The sequence below is a fragment of the Nerophis lumbriciformis genome, linkage group LG22 (genome assembly GCF_033978685.3).
Source record: "Nerophis lumbriciformis linkage group LG22, RoL_Nlum_v2.1, whole genome shotgun sequence".
In the NCBI taxonomy this organism is placed as follows: Eukaryota; Metazoa; Chordata; class Actinopteri; order Syngnathiformes; family Syngnathidae; genus Nerophis; species Nerophis lumbriciformis.
In genome coordinates, this window is record NC_084569.2 from 22,257,459 (window position 1) to 22,278,477 (window position 21,019).

Here is a 21,019-nt window from a genome sequence, read left to right on the forward strand (position 1 = left end):
AGTGTGTCAACAATAGCAGCGTAAGATAGCATTAGCTCACTTATAAAACTTATTATACTTGCTTATATTAACAATATGATTCATATTTGGTTAATGTTCTGGGCATGACATGTACGATAAATGGAGTATTGATGGCGGTTTCTGGATGGTTTTTAGAGGGTACAATGGGCGCCGTACAGGACCCTTGATCTGTTGACTCAATTGTTAGCTATTTATGATTTCGAATGCATAAAAAAGCTATCTTATCTTACATAAGGATTGTGAATGATAAACAGCACATATCTTTCCAATTTTTGCGTATTTCCAATATGACTAATCTGATAATTAGGTGAGAGTGCAGAAACAGAAACAGTGAGACAGAAACAGTGACGTAGAATTTACGGAAATTGCCGCAGATATTCGGAGCGGAATATTCTAAATGGCCGACTGAATTTAAGCCGTTTTGATTTTTTACCCAGAAAAGCAAGACACAATACAAGACATCAACAAATATATGTCTTCTACACCGAAAAGACAGAGAAGCGAGGACATACGGACGCACTTCATCTTTGCCGCGGTAGACAACCAAACAACTTGTAAACCCTGTGGCTCCATTTTCTCCGGTAAAAACAAAACCAACTTTAAGTGCCATCTGCAGACTAACCATCCTATTGCGCACACGCAGTGTAGTTATACACAATATAGAATAAAACAATTGTGTTTCTTCATATGACAACAACCATGCACACACATTATAATGCACTGTACACTGGTGTTGAAAGGGTTTTTTGTTTGTTTGTTTGTTTGTTTGTTTTTGTAAACACACAGTAGATCAGTGACATTTTTGTTTGGTCATAATTGTCTTAATCAGTTCATTCAAATACACTAGCGTAGTAGGCTTAAGTATTCATTAAAAACAAGGCAGAGGTTTTATTTGACAATGATATTTAATATTTTTGGCCACTGTAACATATACACACAGTTTGAACAGTCACACTGTGTTTGAATATAGGAAAATAAAGAACTGTACTTCAAACAAGTGACTCTTTGCCATACCACTAGATGGAGCTTGCGTACCACCACAGTTTGAGAATCACTTGTCTAAATAGTAAACCTACATGATAAAATGTACACATTACATGTTAATGATGGTACACAAACTAGTTACAATGTTATTGAACAATGTTATTGAATAGTTAGAATATAATTTCTCTAAGTTATGAACTCCAAATTGCCAACAGTTCATGTGTACAACTTTGTAACAGTTCTCATCACATTCTTAATGTTATGAATTGAGCGTCAAATACATGTTTATGTTTACCCTTATTTTCAATAGGTCATAAAAAATATAGTTAAAGATATCGACCGATATAAAACACCTCTCTCGTGATATATTTTTTAGCCATATCGCCCAGGCCTAATTTTGATAGTCGACTATATTAATGACTAATCAAATTATGAAGGTTTTAAAATTTGCGTTAATAGAGATGAGTATTTCAGTCAGAACTATTTATTTGTACTATAACTTTGCTGCTTACTAGGCTGTTAAAATAATAAGTATCATCCATCCATCTTCTTCTGCTTATCCGAGGTCGGGTCGCAGGGGGAGCAGCCTAAGCAGGGAGGCCCAGACTTCCCTTTCCCCAGCCACTTCGTCCAGCTCCTTCCGGGGGATTTTGAGGCGTTCCCAGGCCAGCCGGGAGAGATAGTCTTCTCAAGGTGTCCTGGGTCTTCTGCCGGTCAAACGTGCCCGAATCACCTCCCTAGGGAGGCGTTCGGGTGGCATCCTGACCACATGCCCGAACCACCTCATATGGCTCCTCTCGATGTGGAGGAGCAGCGGCTTTAGTTTGAGCTCCCCCCGGATGACAGAGCGTCTCACCCTATCTCTAAGCGAGAGCCCCGCCACCCGGCGGAGGAAGCTCATTTCGGCCGCTTGTACCCGAGATCTTGTCCTTTCGGTCATAACCCAAAGCTCATGACCATAGGTGAGGATGAGAACGTAGATCGACCGGTAAATTGAGAGCTTTGCCTTCCGGCTCAGCTCCTTCTTCACAACGGATCGATACAACACGCCGCACCGTCTCTAACGATCCACTCTTCCCTCACTCATGAACAAGACTCCGAGGTACTTGAACTCCTCCACTTGGGGCAAGATCTCCTCCCCAACCTAGAGATGGCACTCCACCTTTTTCCGGGCGAGAACCATGGACTCAGACTTGGAGGTGCTGATTCCCATCCCAGTCTTCTCAATGTGTCTTAATCTTGCAGCCACCAAACCGGATCCCCTCAACGCCATCACTGCGCCTAGAAATTCTGTCCATAAAAGTTATGAACAGAATCGGTGACAAAGGGCAGCTTTGGCATAGTCCAACTCTCACTGGAAACGTGTCCGACTTACTGCCGGCAATGCGGACCAAGCTCTGACACTGATCATACAGGGAGCGGACCGCCACAATCAGGCAGTCCGTTAGCCCATACTCTTTGAGCACTCCCCACAAGACTTCCCGGGGTGCACGGTCGAATGCCTTCTCCAAGTCCACAAAGCACATGTAGACTGGTTGGGCAAACTCCCATGCACCCTCAAGGACTCTGCCGAGAGTATAGAGCTGGTCCACAGTTCCACGACCAGGACGAAAACCACACTGTTCCTCCTGAATCCGAGGTTCGACTATCCGGCGTAGCCTCCTCTCCAGTACACCTGAATAGACCTTACCGGGAAGGCTGAGGAGTGTGATCCCACGATAGTTGGAACACACCCTCTGGTTCCCCTTCTTGAAGAGAGGAACCACCACCCCGGTCTGCCAATCCAGGGGTACCAAGACAGCCCCACAGCATCCAGAGCCTTAAGGAACTCCGGGCGGATCTCATCCACCCCCGGGGCCTTGCCACCGAGGAGCTTTTTAACTACCTCGGCAACCTCAGCCCCAGAAATATGAGAGCCCACCACAGTTTCCCCAGGCACTGCTTCATCATAGGAAGACGTGTTATATTGTAATAACTATTCAACTATTGTATATTTTAAAGCAAAATGTAGCTTGCAGACTTCAGCTAAAATGATAGTTAAATCTATTTTATCAGAACTTGGTCTCTCTGTTGTTAGCTAGCTGGCTATCTATCTTACCAAGAAGAGTTGCAGACCGCATCCACCAGATGTTTGACATGTCTGACATTTTAAATGCTCCCGCATTACAGACAAAATGCCATGAAAAGCAAGATCCACTTTGACGTGTTTTGGTTTCCACCTTTTCAACCTGTTATTGCCAGTTGCCACAACCATTTTTCTGTTGCTACTTGTCACTGGTCGTGCTGACTCGCGCATGTTCGTTTCTGTCCGGAAAACCTCCAACGATTGCGTCGCTAAATATTGTTGACGATAAGTTTCGTCGATTTATGTCAACAATGACGACGAATCGTTGCACCCAAAATATCTCAATACTGACCCCGAAAGGGACAAGCGGTAGAAAATGGATGGATGGAAGTACTGTAGTGGTTAAAATCCTTGCATTTTGAGTTGTCACTATATTTTGCTTATCTTATCTGACTACTTAAGTAACATTGGAAATGCCTATAATTCAGCGTTAATTTTGTTGACTAAAAATTTACGTCTTAGTTATTGTCAACGATCTATTTCCCCCTGACTAAAACAGGACGATAATCACAACCAAATGCACGTTGCCTGAAACATTGACGAAAATTAATTAACAGTTTAGTCAACTACAAACCCCGTTTCCATATAAGTTGGGAAATTGTGTTAGATGTAAATATAAACGGAATACAATGATTTGCAAATCCTTTTCAACCCATATTCAATTGAATGCACTACAAAGACAAGATATTTGATGTTCAAACTCATAAACTTTATTTTTTTTTTGGCAAATAATAATTAACTTAGAATTTCATGGCTGCAACACGTGCCAAAGTAGTTGGGAAAGGGCATGTTCACCACTGTGTTACATGGCCTTTCCTTTTAACAACACTCAGTAAATGTTTGGGAACTGAGGAGACACCTTTTTTAAGCTTCTCAGGTGGAATTCTTTCCCATTCTTGCTTGATGTACAACTTAATTTGTTCAACAGTCTGGTGATCTCCGTTGTGGTATTTTAGGGTTCATAATGCGCCACACATTTTCAATGGGAGACAGGTCTGGACTACAGGCAGGCCAGTCTAGTACCCGCATTCTTTTACTATGAAGCCACGTTGATGTAACACGTGGCTTGGCATTGTCTTGCTGAAATAAGCAGGGGCGTCCATGGTAACGTTGCTTGGATGGCAACATATGTTGCTCCAAAACCTGTATGTACCTTTCAGCATTAATGGCACCTTTACAGATGTGTAAGTTACCCATGTCTTGGCCACTAATACACCCCCATACCATCACAGATGCTGGCTTTTCAACTTTGCGCCTATAACAATCCGGATGGTGCTTTTCCTCTTTGGTCCGGAGGACACGACGTTCACAGTTTCCAAAAACAATTTGAAATGTGGACTCGTCAGACCACAGAACACTTCTCCACTTTGTATCAGTCCATCTTAGATGAGCTCAGGCCCAGCGAAGCCAACAGCGTTTCTGGGTGTTGTTGATAAACGTTTTTCGCCTTGCATAGGAGAGTTTTAACTTGCACTTACAGATGTAGCGACCAACTGTAGTTAGTGACAGTGGGTTTCTGAAGTGTTCCTGAGCCCATGTGGTGATATCCTTTACACACTGATGTCGCTTGTTGATGCAGTACAGTCTGAGGGATCGAAGGTCACGGGCTTAGCTGCTTACGTGCAGTGATTTCTCCAGATTCTCTGAACCCTTTGATGATATTACGGACCGTAGATGGTGAAATCCCTAAATTCCTTGCAATAGCTGGTTGAGAAAGGTTTTTCTTAAACTGTTCAACAATTTGCTCACGCATTTGTTGACAAAGTGGTGACCCTTGCCCCATCCTTGTTTGTGAATGACTGAGCATTTCATGGAATCTACTTTTATACCCAATCATGGCACCCACCTGTTCCCAATTTGCCTGTAGATGCATTTCCTGGACAATATAAGGAAGAGAATCCCTCTGCCATCTTCCATTAGTTTTTTTTATGTATAAATCTTGAAAATTCCCTCTTTTCTTCTTCCACTCTCTCGCTGTCATTTGGGATGTATGTTGTGATTTCCCTTCCTGGTTAGATGACCCGCCCTATCTTGCCTCTGATTGGCCTGTCCCTAACCAATCGTGACTCATCATAGCAAACAACTAACCCATCATGGATGTTCTTATACGTGCAAGCACGTCTTGGAAGGAGGAAGGGGAGGGGTTTAGTAGCCCATGGAGGTGGAGCGGGAGAGAACAAGGAACACAACGCCCAGCCCTACTTATTACTATATTAATGGAATGCCGGTCTTGTTGTGAATTTAGTTTTTTAATTGCTAACCTTAATAAAAGTGGTTTCAAAACAACTTCAAAGATACCCTTGTCAAAGTTCTTTATACTTTAATATTTTAGTCGACAAAATGTACTGTAATTTTAGTCGACTAAAATGCTGAGGAATTTAATCGACTGAAACTACACTAAAACTAAGTCAATTTAGATGACTAAAATATGACTAAAACACATTTTCGTGAGAAGAATAAAAGTAAATTAAAAAACTGCTTTCAAAATTAACACTGCTTTAATTCACATGATTGCGTAATGTACCACTACCCTTCTACCCCCTTGAAAGGTTTAAGTCAACAATTCATTGCAGTTCCTAATTGTTACCTGGTGTGTACACACCACACACGCGGTGGCGTATCCAATGACCACCTGCTATGGTTGCGGGGGTTAGGTTCCCCAGCAGATCGCATTCCTTCAGGCCAAAGACCAGGGTCTCTGTAAAAACCACACCCGTTGAGCAGCACAGTTGCCCCAGTAGAGTATGGTTTAGTCCCAGGCATCGCAGCTGCCTACAGACCCAGGCTCCATGTCTGCACAAACACACACATACTTTCTCTAAATCCAAAATTCTCTTTTTGCCTTCGTGCACAGTGGATGAGGGAAAAGAGGGAGGGCTAAATACAAGAGAAAACATTTGTTCTCCTCATTCCAGAAACAACATCCAAAATAGTGGCTTGAAGGAAGGTGTCTTTAAATGTTAAAACATTAGTCTAATTAGACCTGTCGATTTCTTCCAGCCCTTTCCTTCCTTCGTCTCAGACCCTTCACAAAGCCTTCTTTTTTTTCAACCCCCAGTCACTCACACACAAACACACGTTTGGCCGCCACTTCACAAGATGGTTACTTTGCCATACTGGGTTGAGTGAGTTGCCAGGAAACATGCTCCGACTCCAAATATGTTCTGAGCCTCCATATTCAGATCCTTGATAAAAGTGAACGAAGGGCCTCTTAGAAATCAATTTGTGCAAAGATGCTGCATTTGCAGGCCTCCCAGCAGGTGAATAGAACTAAAAGGGGACAAGAACCATGGGCTCAAATCGATAGAATAAAAAAACAACAACGCAATCCAATGGAGAAAAATATACAATTGAACAAATGCAAAAACAGGTGAAAACTCATCTAAAAATGTCCTCCATATACACAAAGATACACGCACACATCCACACAGTCCATCTGTTATTCATCAGTAGTAGGTAGAATCTGGAGGGGGGGCATCAATTGATTTGGGGTTTTCATTCCATTGCAAATAACACATTCACAGTGTAACTGCTCTGCTTACCATCTACCACAGCTAACCAGCACACTGCCACTGGTAACGATCAAAAGAAACATGTTTACATTATACTAGACAAGGCTGGTGTCCCACATATGAATCATGGACACTAACATACATACGGTATTTACAAATGTATATATTCACATATCTGGAAAAACCTACATGCAGAGTATAGTGTTGTTAGCAAACCCATCATGGAGCTGATCTGTTTTCGATTACCCGAGGCTGCAACGCAGATAAGTGCAACATTTTTTTCCACACATTCTCGCGCCTTAGAAAAAGAGGCATAGGTCAGAAGGGAGACCACCTCGATATCTCAAATAGCTACAGCACATACTTTGGAAACATAACTAGCATGGCAATCATTACAGTGTTGACATTCGCCAAGGATGTTCAGTCATCTAAACATGTTGGTCTGAGTCATCGGACTGAAAAATAAAGAAGTGCAAGGCGGTGCTGTTACACTCCAGAGCTGTATGTGGTAGTAATACACCTTACTACATCAGTACAGACTGTTGAAACACTGTAAATGTCTGCTGAATCTGGTGGTTCACTACACTGCTTGGACCTAAATGCAAACATACAATAACAAACAAAGGATGGTTACTGAATTACGTACTTTTATAGGCACCGACCAAACTCCGTCTGTACTACCGGGTAGAGTGTCATGTAAAATCAAAAGGTGCCATATTTCGGTACCTTTACGGTTACAGTTTCGGCAGGCTCAGACATTTGGCTGCCAAACAATCACTCACGCAGCACTCGTAGAGAACTCAGTCAGACTGCCTTTAGGTAATGTTGCAATGTTCCATGCCAACAAAACGAGTGTGACTGATAGAAAACACTTAAAAGGAGTTGGTGGTTTACGCAACACTCGTAGCAAAACTGCGTTTTAAGAACTCTGAAACAAGATAAAATACAAATATCTAGCGAATACTTAAATTGGAAATACTAAACATTAAAAGTATATCAAACAAACCCGTAACGAAGTGATCACTGTAAACTTGTGCGCTCTTCAACTCTGCTCCCCTGGTCTGTAGTGCGTGCCACTTTTCTGCCATAATTTATAAAATCTTGACATCTTTCGCCCATCTTATCTATGTCTCAAGGAAGTCTGGGGAAACTTGTATTCTTTTTCGCAATTTGAACAGTTCCAACAGCCTTGGGCATTTTTCTTCGAGAAAGGCAAAATGCCGCCGAGAATGCTATGACAAGACACGCTCGCTGGCTGGCCCACTACTTCGAGCCTTGCATAGTTAATGAGCCGGACGTGACACCACGTGATATACCCATCCCTATAACAGACTCTAACAAGTTGTGTGTGAATTGGTTCAGTATATTTTAAAGAAGAGTCTTTATAATGTCAATCCAAAGCATTTCATCAAAAACTTCCAGGCCCTAAGATAGCGACAGTAATAAGAACGAACCAGAAAAATGTGATCAACACCTAACCTCTTGGGAATTTGCACTTAGAAGAGGCAACAATGATACTCATTTCTGCAAACTGTGTAATAGGAGTGACAACAGATTAGGGTTGTAAGGTATACCGGTATTAGTATAGTACCATGATACTTATGAATCATATTCGGTATTATACCAACTCTAAAAAGAACCAGTCATTGATATCATTGCTGGGTTTACGAGCAGAGAAGCATGTTCGGCAGCGCACAATCACGCAGTACTTACAAACAGACACAGTGTGTAGACAGAAAAGGGAGAACGGATGCATTTTGGCTTAAAAACTTACGATAAAGGTGAAGCTATAACACTGAAACGCCCTCAGGAAGAGGTGCTTTAAGACATGGCTAGCTAGCTAGCGGCTAAAATCCATCCGCAGTCTGCAGTGTTTTAACTACTTCTAAATCACTAATCCTTGCCTCCATGGCGACAAATAAAGTATGTTTCTTACAAGTATCATCCCTGCAGGACGAGGAATAGCTAAACATGCTTCACTACACACCCTAGCTCACCGGTGTCACAATGTAAACTCCATTGGTGGATCTACACCTAACATCAACTGTAATGATAACAAGTACAAGAGCGTATCTAGTCGATATTACTATGATTACATAGATATTTTTTAGCATCACAAAATCTTCTTTGTTTAAAAAAAATGTATACTATGTTTATAAATTCAGGAAATATGTCCCTGGACACATGAGGACTTTGAATATGACCAATGTATGATCCTGTAACGACTTGGTATAAGACTGATACCCAAATTTGTGATATCATCCAAAACTAATGTAAAGCTTCCAAACAACAGAAGAAAAAGTGATTATTACATTTTAACAGAAGTGTAAATAGAACATGTTAAAAGACAAAGTAAGCAGATATTAACAGTAAATGAACAAGTAGATTAATAATTCATTTTCTACCAATTGTCCTCAATAATTTTGACAAAATAATAGAATGGAAAATGACAATATGTTACAGCATATGTCAGCAGCTAAATTAGGAGCCTTTGTTTGCTTACTTACTAATAAAAGACAAGTTGTCTTGTATTTTCACTATTTTATTTCAGGACAAACTTGCAATAAGAAACATATGTTTAATGTACCCTAAGATTTTTGGTTAAAATAAAGCCAATAATGCAACTTCATTTAGAAAAGTATCAAAATACATTTTGGTACCGGCACCAAAATATTGGTATCGAGACAACACTACAACAGACAAACACTGAACACGTTTGGAGTTTTATGTGCACTGGTGATTTAAAAAAGGACACCTCAGCTTGCTTTCACATCACCAGTTCGGTTTTATTACGAATATGAAAAGGAACGTGCAGAGACACAACAGGCGACCAAAAAAAATAGGACAGCACTCCGCATGTGACCTGTGTGTGTTTGAATTTAAGGGAGGGTTCTGGCAGAGCGTACAAGTTAGCTAATGCATTGGGTATTTCAACGTGCAGCAGCATGCTCATTTTCGCGTGCACGCACACACAAGCGCGCACACACAGGTCTATCATTTTGGTGTTTGACAGCTGTGTGCGCAAGGTATGCTTGTGTGTCGTTTGTCTACTTCTGACAGGTTTATTGTAGCAGGGCAGCAGTGTCTTGTGCGTTCTCTTAAAGAGCCAGTTTTCTTTCCAGAAAGATTCAATTTATCTGGGAGGGGACGTGCCCCTCCGTCTTGCATATACACACACAAAACTGTGCCACGGTCACATAAACACACACACACTGCATTAATATTAACATAAACAGACACTATCCAAGCACCGTGGAAGACAAATTGGTATTGGCTGAGACAACACTGTCCTGCCCTGCAAGCTCCATGAATTATACTTACACTCCAAGTACCTCAGTGTGTGTGTGTGTGTGTGTGTGTGTGTGTGTGTGTGTGTGTGTGTGTGTGTGTGTGTGTGTGTGTGTGTGTGTGTGTGTGTGTGTCTCAGAAAGAGAGAACGTTTGAAGGGCTACCATATTCATCTAACTGTGTTGGAGTGTGTTGTGGTCAGGATAAATCTCTCTGCCGCGAGTCCCAGGGGGAAACTCCCGGCCCTAGCAGCACTAAGCACAATCACATGCGCCTATTCCCACTCACACACACAAACAAGACTTCAATCCCGTCATCCCGGCGTCTCCTCTCACACAAACAAACATTGTATCCCCCGAAAAACAAAAACATTGTGTCCCACAATTGAGTCTTCTTTTTCAGTTTGTTTTCGAACTCTCGCCCCAACACCTCCATTGCCTCCCCACACCTCGTTTAATGCAGTCTTCATTTGCTCACCAGTGCATGCGAGCGCGACAACACGGAATAGTCTCACAGATAAGGGACACTACCTTCGCCCCTGTTAAGTACAGATTTTTTCAATAAGCTACTCAAAACATTGAAAGCTATTGCACGCAGTAATCGGTGTAGGACCACTACTTATATAGTCTATCTCAGTGGTTCTCAACCTTTTTTCAGTATTGTACCCCCTGTGAACATATTTTTAATTCAAGTACTCCCTAATCAGAGCAAAGCATTTTTGGTTGAAAAAAAGAGATAAAGAAGTAAAATACAGCACTATGTCATCAGTTTCTGATTTATTAAATTGTATAACAGTGCAAAATATTGCTCATTTGTTGTGGTCTTTCTTGAACTATTTGGAAAAAAAAAAATGAAAATAACTAAAAACTTGTTGAAAAATAAACAAGTGATTCAATTATAAATAAAGATTTCTACACATAGAAGTAATCATCAACTTAAAGTGCCCTCTTTGGGGATTGTAATAGAGATCCATCTGGATTCATGAACTTAATTCTAAACATTTCTTCACAAAAAAGAAATCTTTAACATCAATATTTATGGAACATGTCCACAAAAATCTAGCTGTCAACACTGAACATTGCATTTTTGCATTTCTTTTCACAGTTCTTTTTGACAGACATTTTAAAAAAATCTCACGTACCCCTTGGCATACCTTCAAGTACCCCCAGGGGTAGGCGCACCCCCATTTGAGAACCACTGGTCTATCTTGTACATTTAAAACACTTCCTTGTGGTATATATAACATGTCAAAATGTTGCATAAAATGTTTTACAGACTATCTTCAAGCTGAACTAGACCGCTAATCGCTAGCTGGCAGCTAGACCGCTAATCGCAGGCTGGCAACTAGTCTGCCAATCGCCAGCAGGCAACTAGCGGGCTAATCGCCAGCTGGCAAGTAGCATGCTAATTGCTTTCTGGAATATAGCGCTGTAATTGCTAGTGGGCAACTACAGCGCTAATCGCTAGCTTGCAGCTCGAGTACTAATTGCTAGGTGGCAACCAGAGCGCTAATCTCTAGCTGGCAACTACAGAGATAATCGACAGCTGGCAACTAGCGCACTAATTGCTATCTGGCAAATAAAGTGCTAATTGTTAGCTATCGTAAATGCTAACTTGAATATAATAATATACTGTAGTTTTATGTTTTTATTTTATAACTGCAAGGTAAGGGGGGGTAGGCTGTCCATGCAATGTCATAATATGATTTTTTTTAAATACATTTAAAGCACTTCTTTGTGGTTACGATAACATGTAATGGTGGTTGTTTGGTCAAAATGTTGCATAAAATATGTTCTACAGACTATCTTCAAGCTGAACTAGATCGCTAATCGCTAGCTGACAGCTAGACTGCTAATCGCAGGCTGGCAACTAGTCTGCCAATCGCTAGCAGGCAACTAGCGGGCTAATTGCCAGCTGGCAAGTAGCATGCTAATCGCCAGCTGGAAAAAAGTGATTTAATCGCTAGCGGGCAACTACAGCGCTAATCGCTAGCTTGCAACTAGAGCACTAATTGCTAGCTGGCAACCAGAGCGCTAATCTCCAGCTGGAAACTACAGAGATAATAGCTAGCTGGCACCTACAGTGCTAATTGCTAGCTGGCAAATAGAGTGCTAATCGTTAGCTATCGTAACTGCTAACATGAATAAAAAACATACTGTAGTTTTATGTTTTTATTTTAAAACTGCAAGGTAAGGGGAGTAGGGTGTCCATGCCAATGTCATTTATAAACAACATTACACTGTGTTGGATTAATGTTAACGTGTATTTAAAAAACATTTTAATTTGTGGAAAAATAATATATATAAAAGACCAATCAACTAAATATTTGACAATCCCACTGCATTAGCTCCGCGGACCCCCCTGGGGTCACACACTCCCTGTTGAAGACTCCTGATCTACTACGATGGACAATCGATTAAACATATACAGCAAGTCAGCTGACAGTTTGTGCCTGCATCTGCAAGACAAGCCCTCAACAGGCAATATGCATTATGTCTCCAGCAGCTGTTCGGAGGGGGGGAAACAACACACAATTTCTGGGAAATGCGGTACAAGTGAGCACTTAGGACTAAAAATGTTGCTCAAGCAGGGGAAAGGGGGGATTTTTTTCCCCCTAGTATATTGTGGTGGAAAACACTGTCCTGATTGTCAACACACTTCATAAAATAGTCAGCAAGTGCTCCCAGCTTTAAGAGTAATGGCAAAGTGAGATCATTTCTACCCTCGTCTCATTCATCAGCGCAGTCAAATTTGTCTAAGTCCTACATCTGCTGCTCTCCATGCACGGGGGAGGCAACAGGACAGATGGCCTCAATCTGGCAACAGAGACTTCAGCAGACTTCCAGTAGACAGAGAAAAATGTATATCTGCACAAAAAGTGACTAGCATCACGTCGTTTTCACACAGAATAAAAAGGATTCAAGCGGAAAGCTCAGAATCACAGATGTGCTTATTAGCACCACATGCAGGGATAGATTGTGTTGCATAATGTGCACGGTTGTTAAACTCTACGTGCATGTACATGCAGGCAGGTGGAAATCTAAGCCAACCCGCCGTGAGATAAAGGGTGTGACAATCCAATCTGCCATCGAACAACAAGTTCGGCAACATCTTGAATTGCATGAAACATAAACACCACTCAGGTTATCCTTGGGTTCCTCAAGTTTTGTATTCATGCGGTTTATGGCAATTACATGAGCAATCACCAAATAACGGTCATGTTGCGGAGCCGCGGTTTTTATTATAGCAAACACGGGGGCCGATACCTCGATCCTGTTTGGCCGACGTAATCTGTAGGGATTTGATATTGAAGAGCAGCCATAAAGCCAAACGACCTGTTTCTTACGGCGCTGTGTAGGCTGGTGAGCTTGCAGAGGGGGAAAGAGTCAAAAAGTGAGAGGATCGGCGTGCGTGGGCAGCAATATATGCATCCCTGTGTGAAAAGGAGTGTTTGAACCGGCAGCCTGGACTGTGATGGTGGTTGGGTCAATTTTACTGCACGGGCCTCCCTGTGGATACACCTCGTCATGGTCCACACAACGCAAGCTGTTCTAGGCCTGTTTCGCAGCCACAAGAAGGGGGATGAGGATTCAAAACATACGCTTTTGCTCAAGGAGCTATATTGAAAAATATTCCCATGCTATTTCAAGGAAATCTCGAGACGTGCAACACACCCAATCAATTAGACTGCTGACACTCTAAATGTGACTCGATCTCTGACATCTCTTCGCGCGGCTTGGTGTGGGTGGGGGGTGTAGTGTGTGGGCTCTGACAAATGAATGCTTCACAGCAGAGTCCTGTGTAACACGGTGAAACAGCTAAGAATCAAATGCCCCTGAGGGTGTATAGTTTATATTGAAACCTCAAAAGCAGAGGTGTTCAATTACATTGTTTTGGGGGGCACATTTATAGAAAGCTAAGGACCAGGGGCCTTGTGTACTAAGAGTTGCATGGATGTCCTACTAAAAATAGGCATAGGTTCAAATCCAGAAAATATTGTACGCAATAAAAAATTTTTAGATGTAATAAAGCGTGCGCACGCACTAATCCAAGAAAATTTCTTTGTTACATCGCAATCAACGTGGAATTGATCCTAGATGCCCAAGCCACATCCCCTTATAAAAGTACACAAATCAAATTGAAATTAGCAATGCGCCTAAGATCTGCACGCTCTGCCCAATCAGAATTCAGTATGACTCAGTAGGGGGTGCTTCTTTAGATACATAGCCTGTCATTGCTACGTGCTCTGATAACCGCTCACAGGTTGCAATAAAAAAGGAAATTATTGGAGATCAGGAAGAAGGTGAGGAAGATGGTTATGCATAGCCAAAACAGACAAGTAGACCGTAGATAAAATAGTGCTGCACTCCTTTTTGAAAAGATAGTTGATGCATTGATACGTAAAAATTGAGTGACTCTGATTGCCTCCAGTAAAAATATAATTTGTGTAATTTACAACAAAAGATGCTCAAATCACAGCCGGATGAGAAAAGTATGTCATGTTTGGTTAGCAATCTTTTAAATGTAAACATGCCAACATATAAAAAAGAATACAAAATATTTTGACTCTTGTTTGATTACTCCATTTATTATTACAACACACAAAAACTACTAGTAGTAAAAGCTGTACGTCAGTGGTCCTCAACCTTTTTTGCACCACGGACCGGTTTAATGTTTATTTTCAGGGACCGGCTTTCTGCTTGTACCAGATAAATACAGCAAAAATAAGTGCATGAAAAATACAACTCATTATAACGCTGAATTAGTGGGAGCCCTGGGCTTGTTTCTTTGCAATGAGATCCCCAGCAGGTTACGATCAACCTTCTGGAGACTGCAGATGGAAATCAGCCTTTGGCTACAATCTGTCATATTTATATTTTATATGTTCATTAATGTGCATTATATCATGTCACAAAGTTGTAACAAATATAACAAATGGCAACTTCCTATGAGGAGTTTTATTGTACATCTATAAACAAGCTTATTGGTATGTCTGTGGGACAGGCAAAAGTCAAGTCAGAGAAATGGCAGCAATGTTTTTAAGAATATGCTGCAAAAATTTAAGTCTCTCACAAGTTTGTTTGAACAGAAATCATGGGCCTCCGGTTGAATAGTCCGAATAATGAATAAGAGGACCGGAAACGGAACCTTGGGGAACACAACTAGTATAACTAAAGAAGTGACTACTGACTGCATCTGAGTAAACAAGCTCCAGTTACATGATTTAAATTACAAAAAACAACTGCCAGAAAGGAGAGGACTTAAAGGGGAACTGCACTTTTTCTGAATTTTGCCGATAGTTCACAATCATTATGAGAGACAAGAACACACATCTTTTTTATAGGATTTTAAATATGATAAAAACGCTCGCAAGATACTGCTAATGGGAGTCACCGCTGTAGCTTTCAAAGCCCTCTAAAACTACTTCAAAACCCTCCATCAACATTTTATATACACACTGCAAGTTTATATATAATGTAGTAACAGACACGATCACAACAATATGTACGTGTTTTCTAATCATGGCAGACTTGGTAATAGACAACGAAGACGACTATTTTTGGACAAATGAGGATTCACAACCTTATCTTTTTTAAACTAAATATACAGAGGATGAACTGCTGCTTATAGGCTGAAACGTTGGCGCAGATGGAAGCCGAGAGAGTGCGACATGGTCACGCTGCAAATCTGGAACTTTAGAGCCCAGCTATGCCAAATTATTGGAGTGCCCAAATCAACTTAAAACGTCCCCGGCCAGCTTGACTAGACAGACAACTGTCCATCGAGTGAGTCACTATACTATTGATCATGATACATGCACATCACTGTACACTACAGTGCATACACTGTCGAGCTAGCTGTGTACAAACAAAACATGAAATGTGGGCTAATACTTTACAGATACTGTACTATGATTGTTCATGTTTTTCAGTCAGTACAGATTGACGTCTTATCGCATTGTGTTGTTCATTACCAACTCAAACGCGCTTTGTGCTGACGTAGTTAGAAGCTAGCTTATCTCTTTCCGTAGTTAGCTTCTACGGCTAATACCATAGCGCGCCGATGTGTTACCGCGCTATAAAAAGAGTTCCTCAATGTTCGCTCTTACAATAACAATGTCGCTACAGCTTGTTTATCATACAGGTTTCCGAATGAAGTATTGTTGGTGGTTTTAAATGCATTTTTAAAGTGATTTAGAAGTAGAATTATATGCTCCCACTAGCTGCATTGCTAACTCCAAGAACAAGACGATTTGTATATGTTAGAAAGCGGAGGGAGAAAAGTATTCTTGTCTTTCATAATGATTGTGAACGATTGGCAAAATTCCACAAAAAGTGCAGTTCCCCTTTAAAGGGGTGCTTGGGGGAAAGCCTCAGTTATTCAAATCACAAGTTTAGACTCCCGTGTTCTCGGGTTGCCAATAAGGTTAAAATATCAATGCAAGGATCTGCCAATGTGTTTACAGTAATCCAAGTTCCTCTACACAACAGGAGCACTCTAGTGTTTTTTAGGAATTTACTGCAAATAAATATAGAAAGTGAATGCTTGTTTGTCTCTGTGTTGGCCCTGCGATGAAGTGGCCACTTGTCCAGGGTGTACCCCGCCTTCAGCCCCTCCGCGGTCCCAAGAGAGACAAGCGGTAAAAAATGGATGGATGGAATGTTTGTCTCCCAAGTTTTGAACTGAACTGGATTCGGCCCCGGGGCCGCAAGTTTAATGGCCCCGCTGTAAAGCCTCACAAAACTTTGCAATATGCTGCCATCCTGCCATCATGCATGTCAGCGTATCTCAGTTCTGCTTGTGTCAAAGGATTAACACCGTTGTTTCTTGGGTGTTGCATAAAGAACATCAAAAACATGCATGGGAAGTTATAGACTTATATTCAAAGCATTGTCGTTCCTTTTTTTAGCTTGACACAAACTTCACTGAAACTGCAGTTGACAAGAAGAACGTTGAACGGCGCTCATTTGAAACAGGGTTTACCCCTGAACAGAAACCAGAGAAACTGTAACTATATAGGAGTCTGTAGCGACGTGACTTCAGGGGGATGTAATACGATGACAGTATTTGTCAGATTTTCCATTTTTCCCCCCGAAAAAAAACACCCACAGCAGTAACCTTTCCTCCACACCACAGCAGTAACCTTTCCTCCACACAAGATGTGTTTTATGAACCGAGAGGCTTCTGGCTTTCCCCTCTGTTGACCACAAGACTACGTCTGCACATACAAAACTTCCATTACTAATAACAGGAGCGGACATTACACAGCAGAACAACAAGCACAGCGGGGGGATAGCAAACGCTGCATTTGAACTACTGACTGGTCAGGTAATTCAAAAGCACTAAATCAGCTGAAATTACACACGGAGGGGTGCTTTAATGCTTTACAGCAAAGTGGCTTTATCCAGCGAACACATCAAATCATTCTGGTCCTCTCTCAATGCAGATCCCTGCTTAGATGTGACACAGAACACCAGTAGAATGTTCCTTCTGTTATAAACACTGCAGTCCTTTCCAACCACAATCACAAGTTTAGCACCCAAGCCTCTGACAAACACTCACAGGCAACATTTTTGGAACATGAATGGCGGTTTAATGGTCCACATGCAATCCAAGAGCAATGCACTGCTGTGCTCCCGTTTGGGCCAAGTACTTTTCCACTCATGTGTTGCCCACTGGAACCGTGGGAATCATTCACACGATACCGTTAAATATCTAAAACTAGTTGGGGTTTTTTACAACCTGTAATCTGGGCTGTTTTTTCCCCACATATCCAGTAATAATGCACCAGCATGCCAAGAGACACAATATTAAAAGTTAATATGTAAGCCTTGGTGTATTTTATGGCATGCATGGTATGATTAAAGAGGATAAACTCACTGTGGTGTGCATGCAGGTTAATGGCTGATGGCAGGAATTTTCCAGAGTGGAGCGATGGCGGGTGGGTCGCGGTCAAGTGGCCGGCGGAGGGAGGGAGCCTCCCGGCTGCTGCAGCAGCGCCGAGTCGGTGATGAGGCTCCACGGCGAGCCCGGCCAACAACGGGGGTGGTACGTGGACGGATCGGGGTCCTCCAAAATCTCTGCCATCCATTATCCACAAATGGGAAGTTGGTAAAAGAAATAGTCCTTTCGGATGGGTGAAATATTCCGAAAAAAAGCCAATGTTGGCTATAAAAATAGTAATAATGTATTTAGTTCTCCGGGAGATTCAGCCTCATGCTCAGCCATTCTGCTGACCTGTGAAGCAAAATATGGAAACGATCGCATCAGAAATAGTTAAATAGTGATATATTTACGTACACTTTCCAGCGATATGTACAATGACGCAGTTTGGAAAAAACGCTTAAAAAATAGCTGATATGCTTTAATAAGCAATTCATACTATTAATACTTAAAACGGGTGTTGGAAGTCGACATCATTATGATGCAATGTTTAAGCGTACAAGAGGGACTCCTCCCACCTCAACGGTGCACAGCGAGCACTCAGTCCGCTTCGGGGCTTCGCTTGCCGGGGAAGGACCACCGGGACGTACCGGTCAGTCGCTCCACGCGAATATAAACATACTTTATCCGAATATTGTTTGAATGCGCATACCGTCACATTTCCATAAAATAGCTTCACGATTTACCAATATTTACCCGTGCGCGTAAATATAAATGTATTTATGGCGTTTTGTTGTAAATTTGAGTCCGATGATACCCAACGAGGTGCTGTCCAAGGAACAAAATATTATAAGAATAAGAAAAGAAAATATCATCATCGACATGAAACGACGTCGTCGAGTAATGATTTAATTGCGATTTTGTCTACATCATAAAACCAATATAAATTAATTTCATCCACACGCTTGCAGCGGTTTAACTTTAAAAGGGACTTCATAGCGCGGTTAAAATAACCCATGTTGCATAATCTAAACAAAATGCAAAGTCGCCCTACTAACATAATTGTTGTTTAAAAACATGGTGTGTTTATAAGGAGAAAACGGGCAAAAAGTGGATTTTTTAACCTTCACGGTGGCTTGCAAGCAAACATTTACAGCAATGACTCGTGATATTCAGTCGGGCGGGAGCTTAAAAAAGGCAATTAAAAAAAAAATACACACGTTTATTACCAGATGCATGATTAATAAAGACTTCGTGCGGAGTTAGACGTTTTTTTTTTAAACTGTGATATGTGTGCTTCGGTGGCGGAGAAACACTAAAATAGAGCCACGTTTCAAAGTTTGCTAACATTCCGTTAACGGCTAAACTTTGACGGAATAGTCAGTCCTTAATACCTCCCCACCCAAAAAAAAAAAAGAACCCAGAAACGATACGAACCTCCGCGCCATTTCGGTGCAACACGACTTAAATGAATTAGGGTAGTAGTGACGACACTTTTATCTGGGAGGAAAAAAGTACGAAAACAACGTCGAAGCGCTTACTTGAAAGCGGGAGGGTAGGAAAATAGTTAAAAATGAGTCTCGCAGAGTCCGTCCGAGTTGCAGGGAGAAATGGTGGCGTCCATTCCATGCACACACCAATGTGATCTACGAGTGGGGAATAATAATAATAATAATAATAATCACAGGGGGGTGAGAGAGCTCCTGTCTCTTACGTTTACTCTTCGGCAATGAAACGCAGCATTGTTTTACAAGCCACGCCCCTCTCTCCTGGCACCGCCCATGTGTTCCATCCCTGCTGCTTGCTGTTTCGTGATTGGTTAAGCAGTGCGTCAGTCAGATTCCAAAGCCTGGTCATGTCACCAAGAAGCACTATAAAAGCAATTATGAAGCCTTCTTCTTGCCTTTTCCTCTCAAAACTGAGGTTGGTCGGGATAGGTAGAAAAACGATTCCTTCGTTGTTTCGAACGTAGCACACAAAATCGTGCACAGTGTTGTGAATAGGCCTACAATAACGAAAACATATGGAAATAGCTAAGACAACTAGTTGTTTGGACTGTGACGTCACCAAACAATCACTCTGCCATGCCTTTATGAATATATATACACCTATGTTATATGTATTCTTTATCACAATCAGTAATCTGCAAAACCCTTGAGATGCAAATGCACCCCACTCAAAAAAAGAAAAAACAGCAATGCTCCTTTGCGCATTCTGTGGACGCCCCAATTTGCATCAGAAGGGAGGGTGAATGTTGTTTTGTGCTTATGCAAAAAGAAAAGAACTGAAAGGAAGGACCCCGAAACTTTGACCACAATGTACTCCCGTCCTCTCCATACATTATAGTTCCAACAAATGTTGATTAAAAATCACGCACGGTTTCAAGCTGCCCTTACTCTCCTGGTATATGATCGGTTTCAAGGCGATCCTCCAGTAGAGTAAAGTAAGCATGGGCGATACAGCAAATTCTGGTATCGATCCGATACTGCATCACTAGATATTTGTAACTGTTTTATGTTGTATATGTGTTGTGTTTTTTATCACAATAACAACAACACAAAAATACAACATTTAAAAAATAAAAAAAGAGGATAGTATTAATATATTTTAATACCACAGTGGTATCGACACCTTTGATTGATTGAAACTTGTATTAGTAGATTGTACAGTACATATTCCGTACAATTGACCACTAAATGGTAACACCCAAATACGTTTTTCAACTTGTTTAAGTCGGGGTCCACGTTAATCAATTCATGGTAATAACTATAATAACTACACAAATACAAAATGTTGTGAATATAAACAGGAGTTTTGGTCCATTATTGATACCATCTTGGTATCGACACTATTGACATTTGCATCATGTCAATGGTGTATTATATTACAATAATTACAACACAAAAATACCAACTGTTGTGTCAATGAACAAGACGACATTATCAATCCAATATTGATACCACCTTGGTTTGACACCATCATCTACATTTACATTATGTCGAAAACGTATTATATTACAATAACTGCAAAAATACAAAATGGTGTGGAAATAAACAAGAGGACAGTATTGATCCAATATTGATACTATCTTGGTATTGACACTATCGACATTTACATTACGTTGATAATGTATTATGATACAATAACTACAAATATACAGAACATTATTAAAATAAACAAATACGACAGTATCGATCCAATATTA

General features: G+C 41.2%; 1 protein-coding gene across 2 annotated transcripts in view; it reads right to left on the reverse strand.

Moving 5' to 3' along the window:
- The window catches only part of tnrc18 (trinucleotide repeat containing 18), a 96,985-nt gene extending 77,453 nt beyond the window's left edge, over positions 1 to 19,532 (reverse strand). For both annotated transcript variants that reach the window (XM_061974015.2, XM_061974014.2), the window contains exons 1-2: positions 19,356 to 19,532; positions 17,812 to 18,168 (exon numbers count right to left, since the gene is read on the reverse strand). In XM_061974015.2, coding sequence (XP_061829999.2) covers positions 17,812 to 18,022 — 211 coding nt within the window. In that variant the 5' untranslated portion in view covers positions 18,023 to 18,168; positions 19,356 to 19,532. The remainder of the gene's footprint in view (positions 1 to 17,811; positions 18,169 to 19,355) is intronic.
- Between the last annotated feature and the right edge of the window lie 1,487 nt (positions 19,533 to 21,019).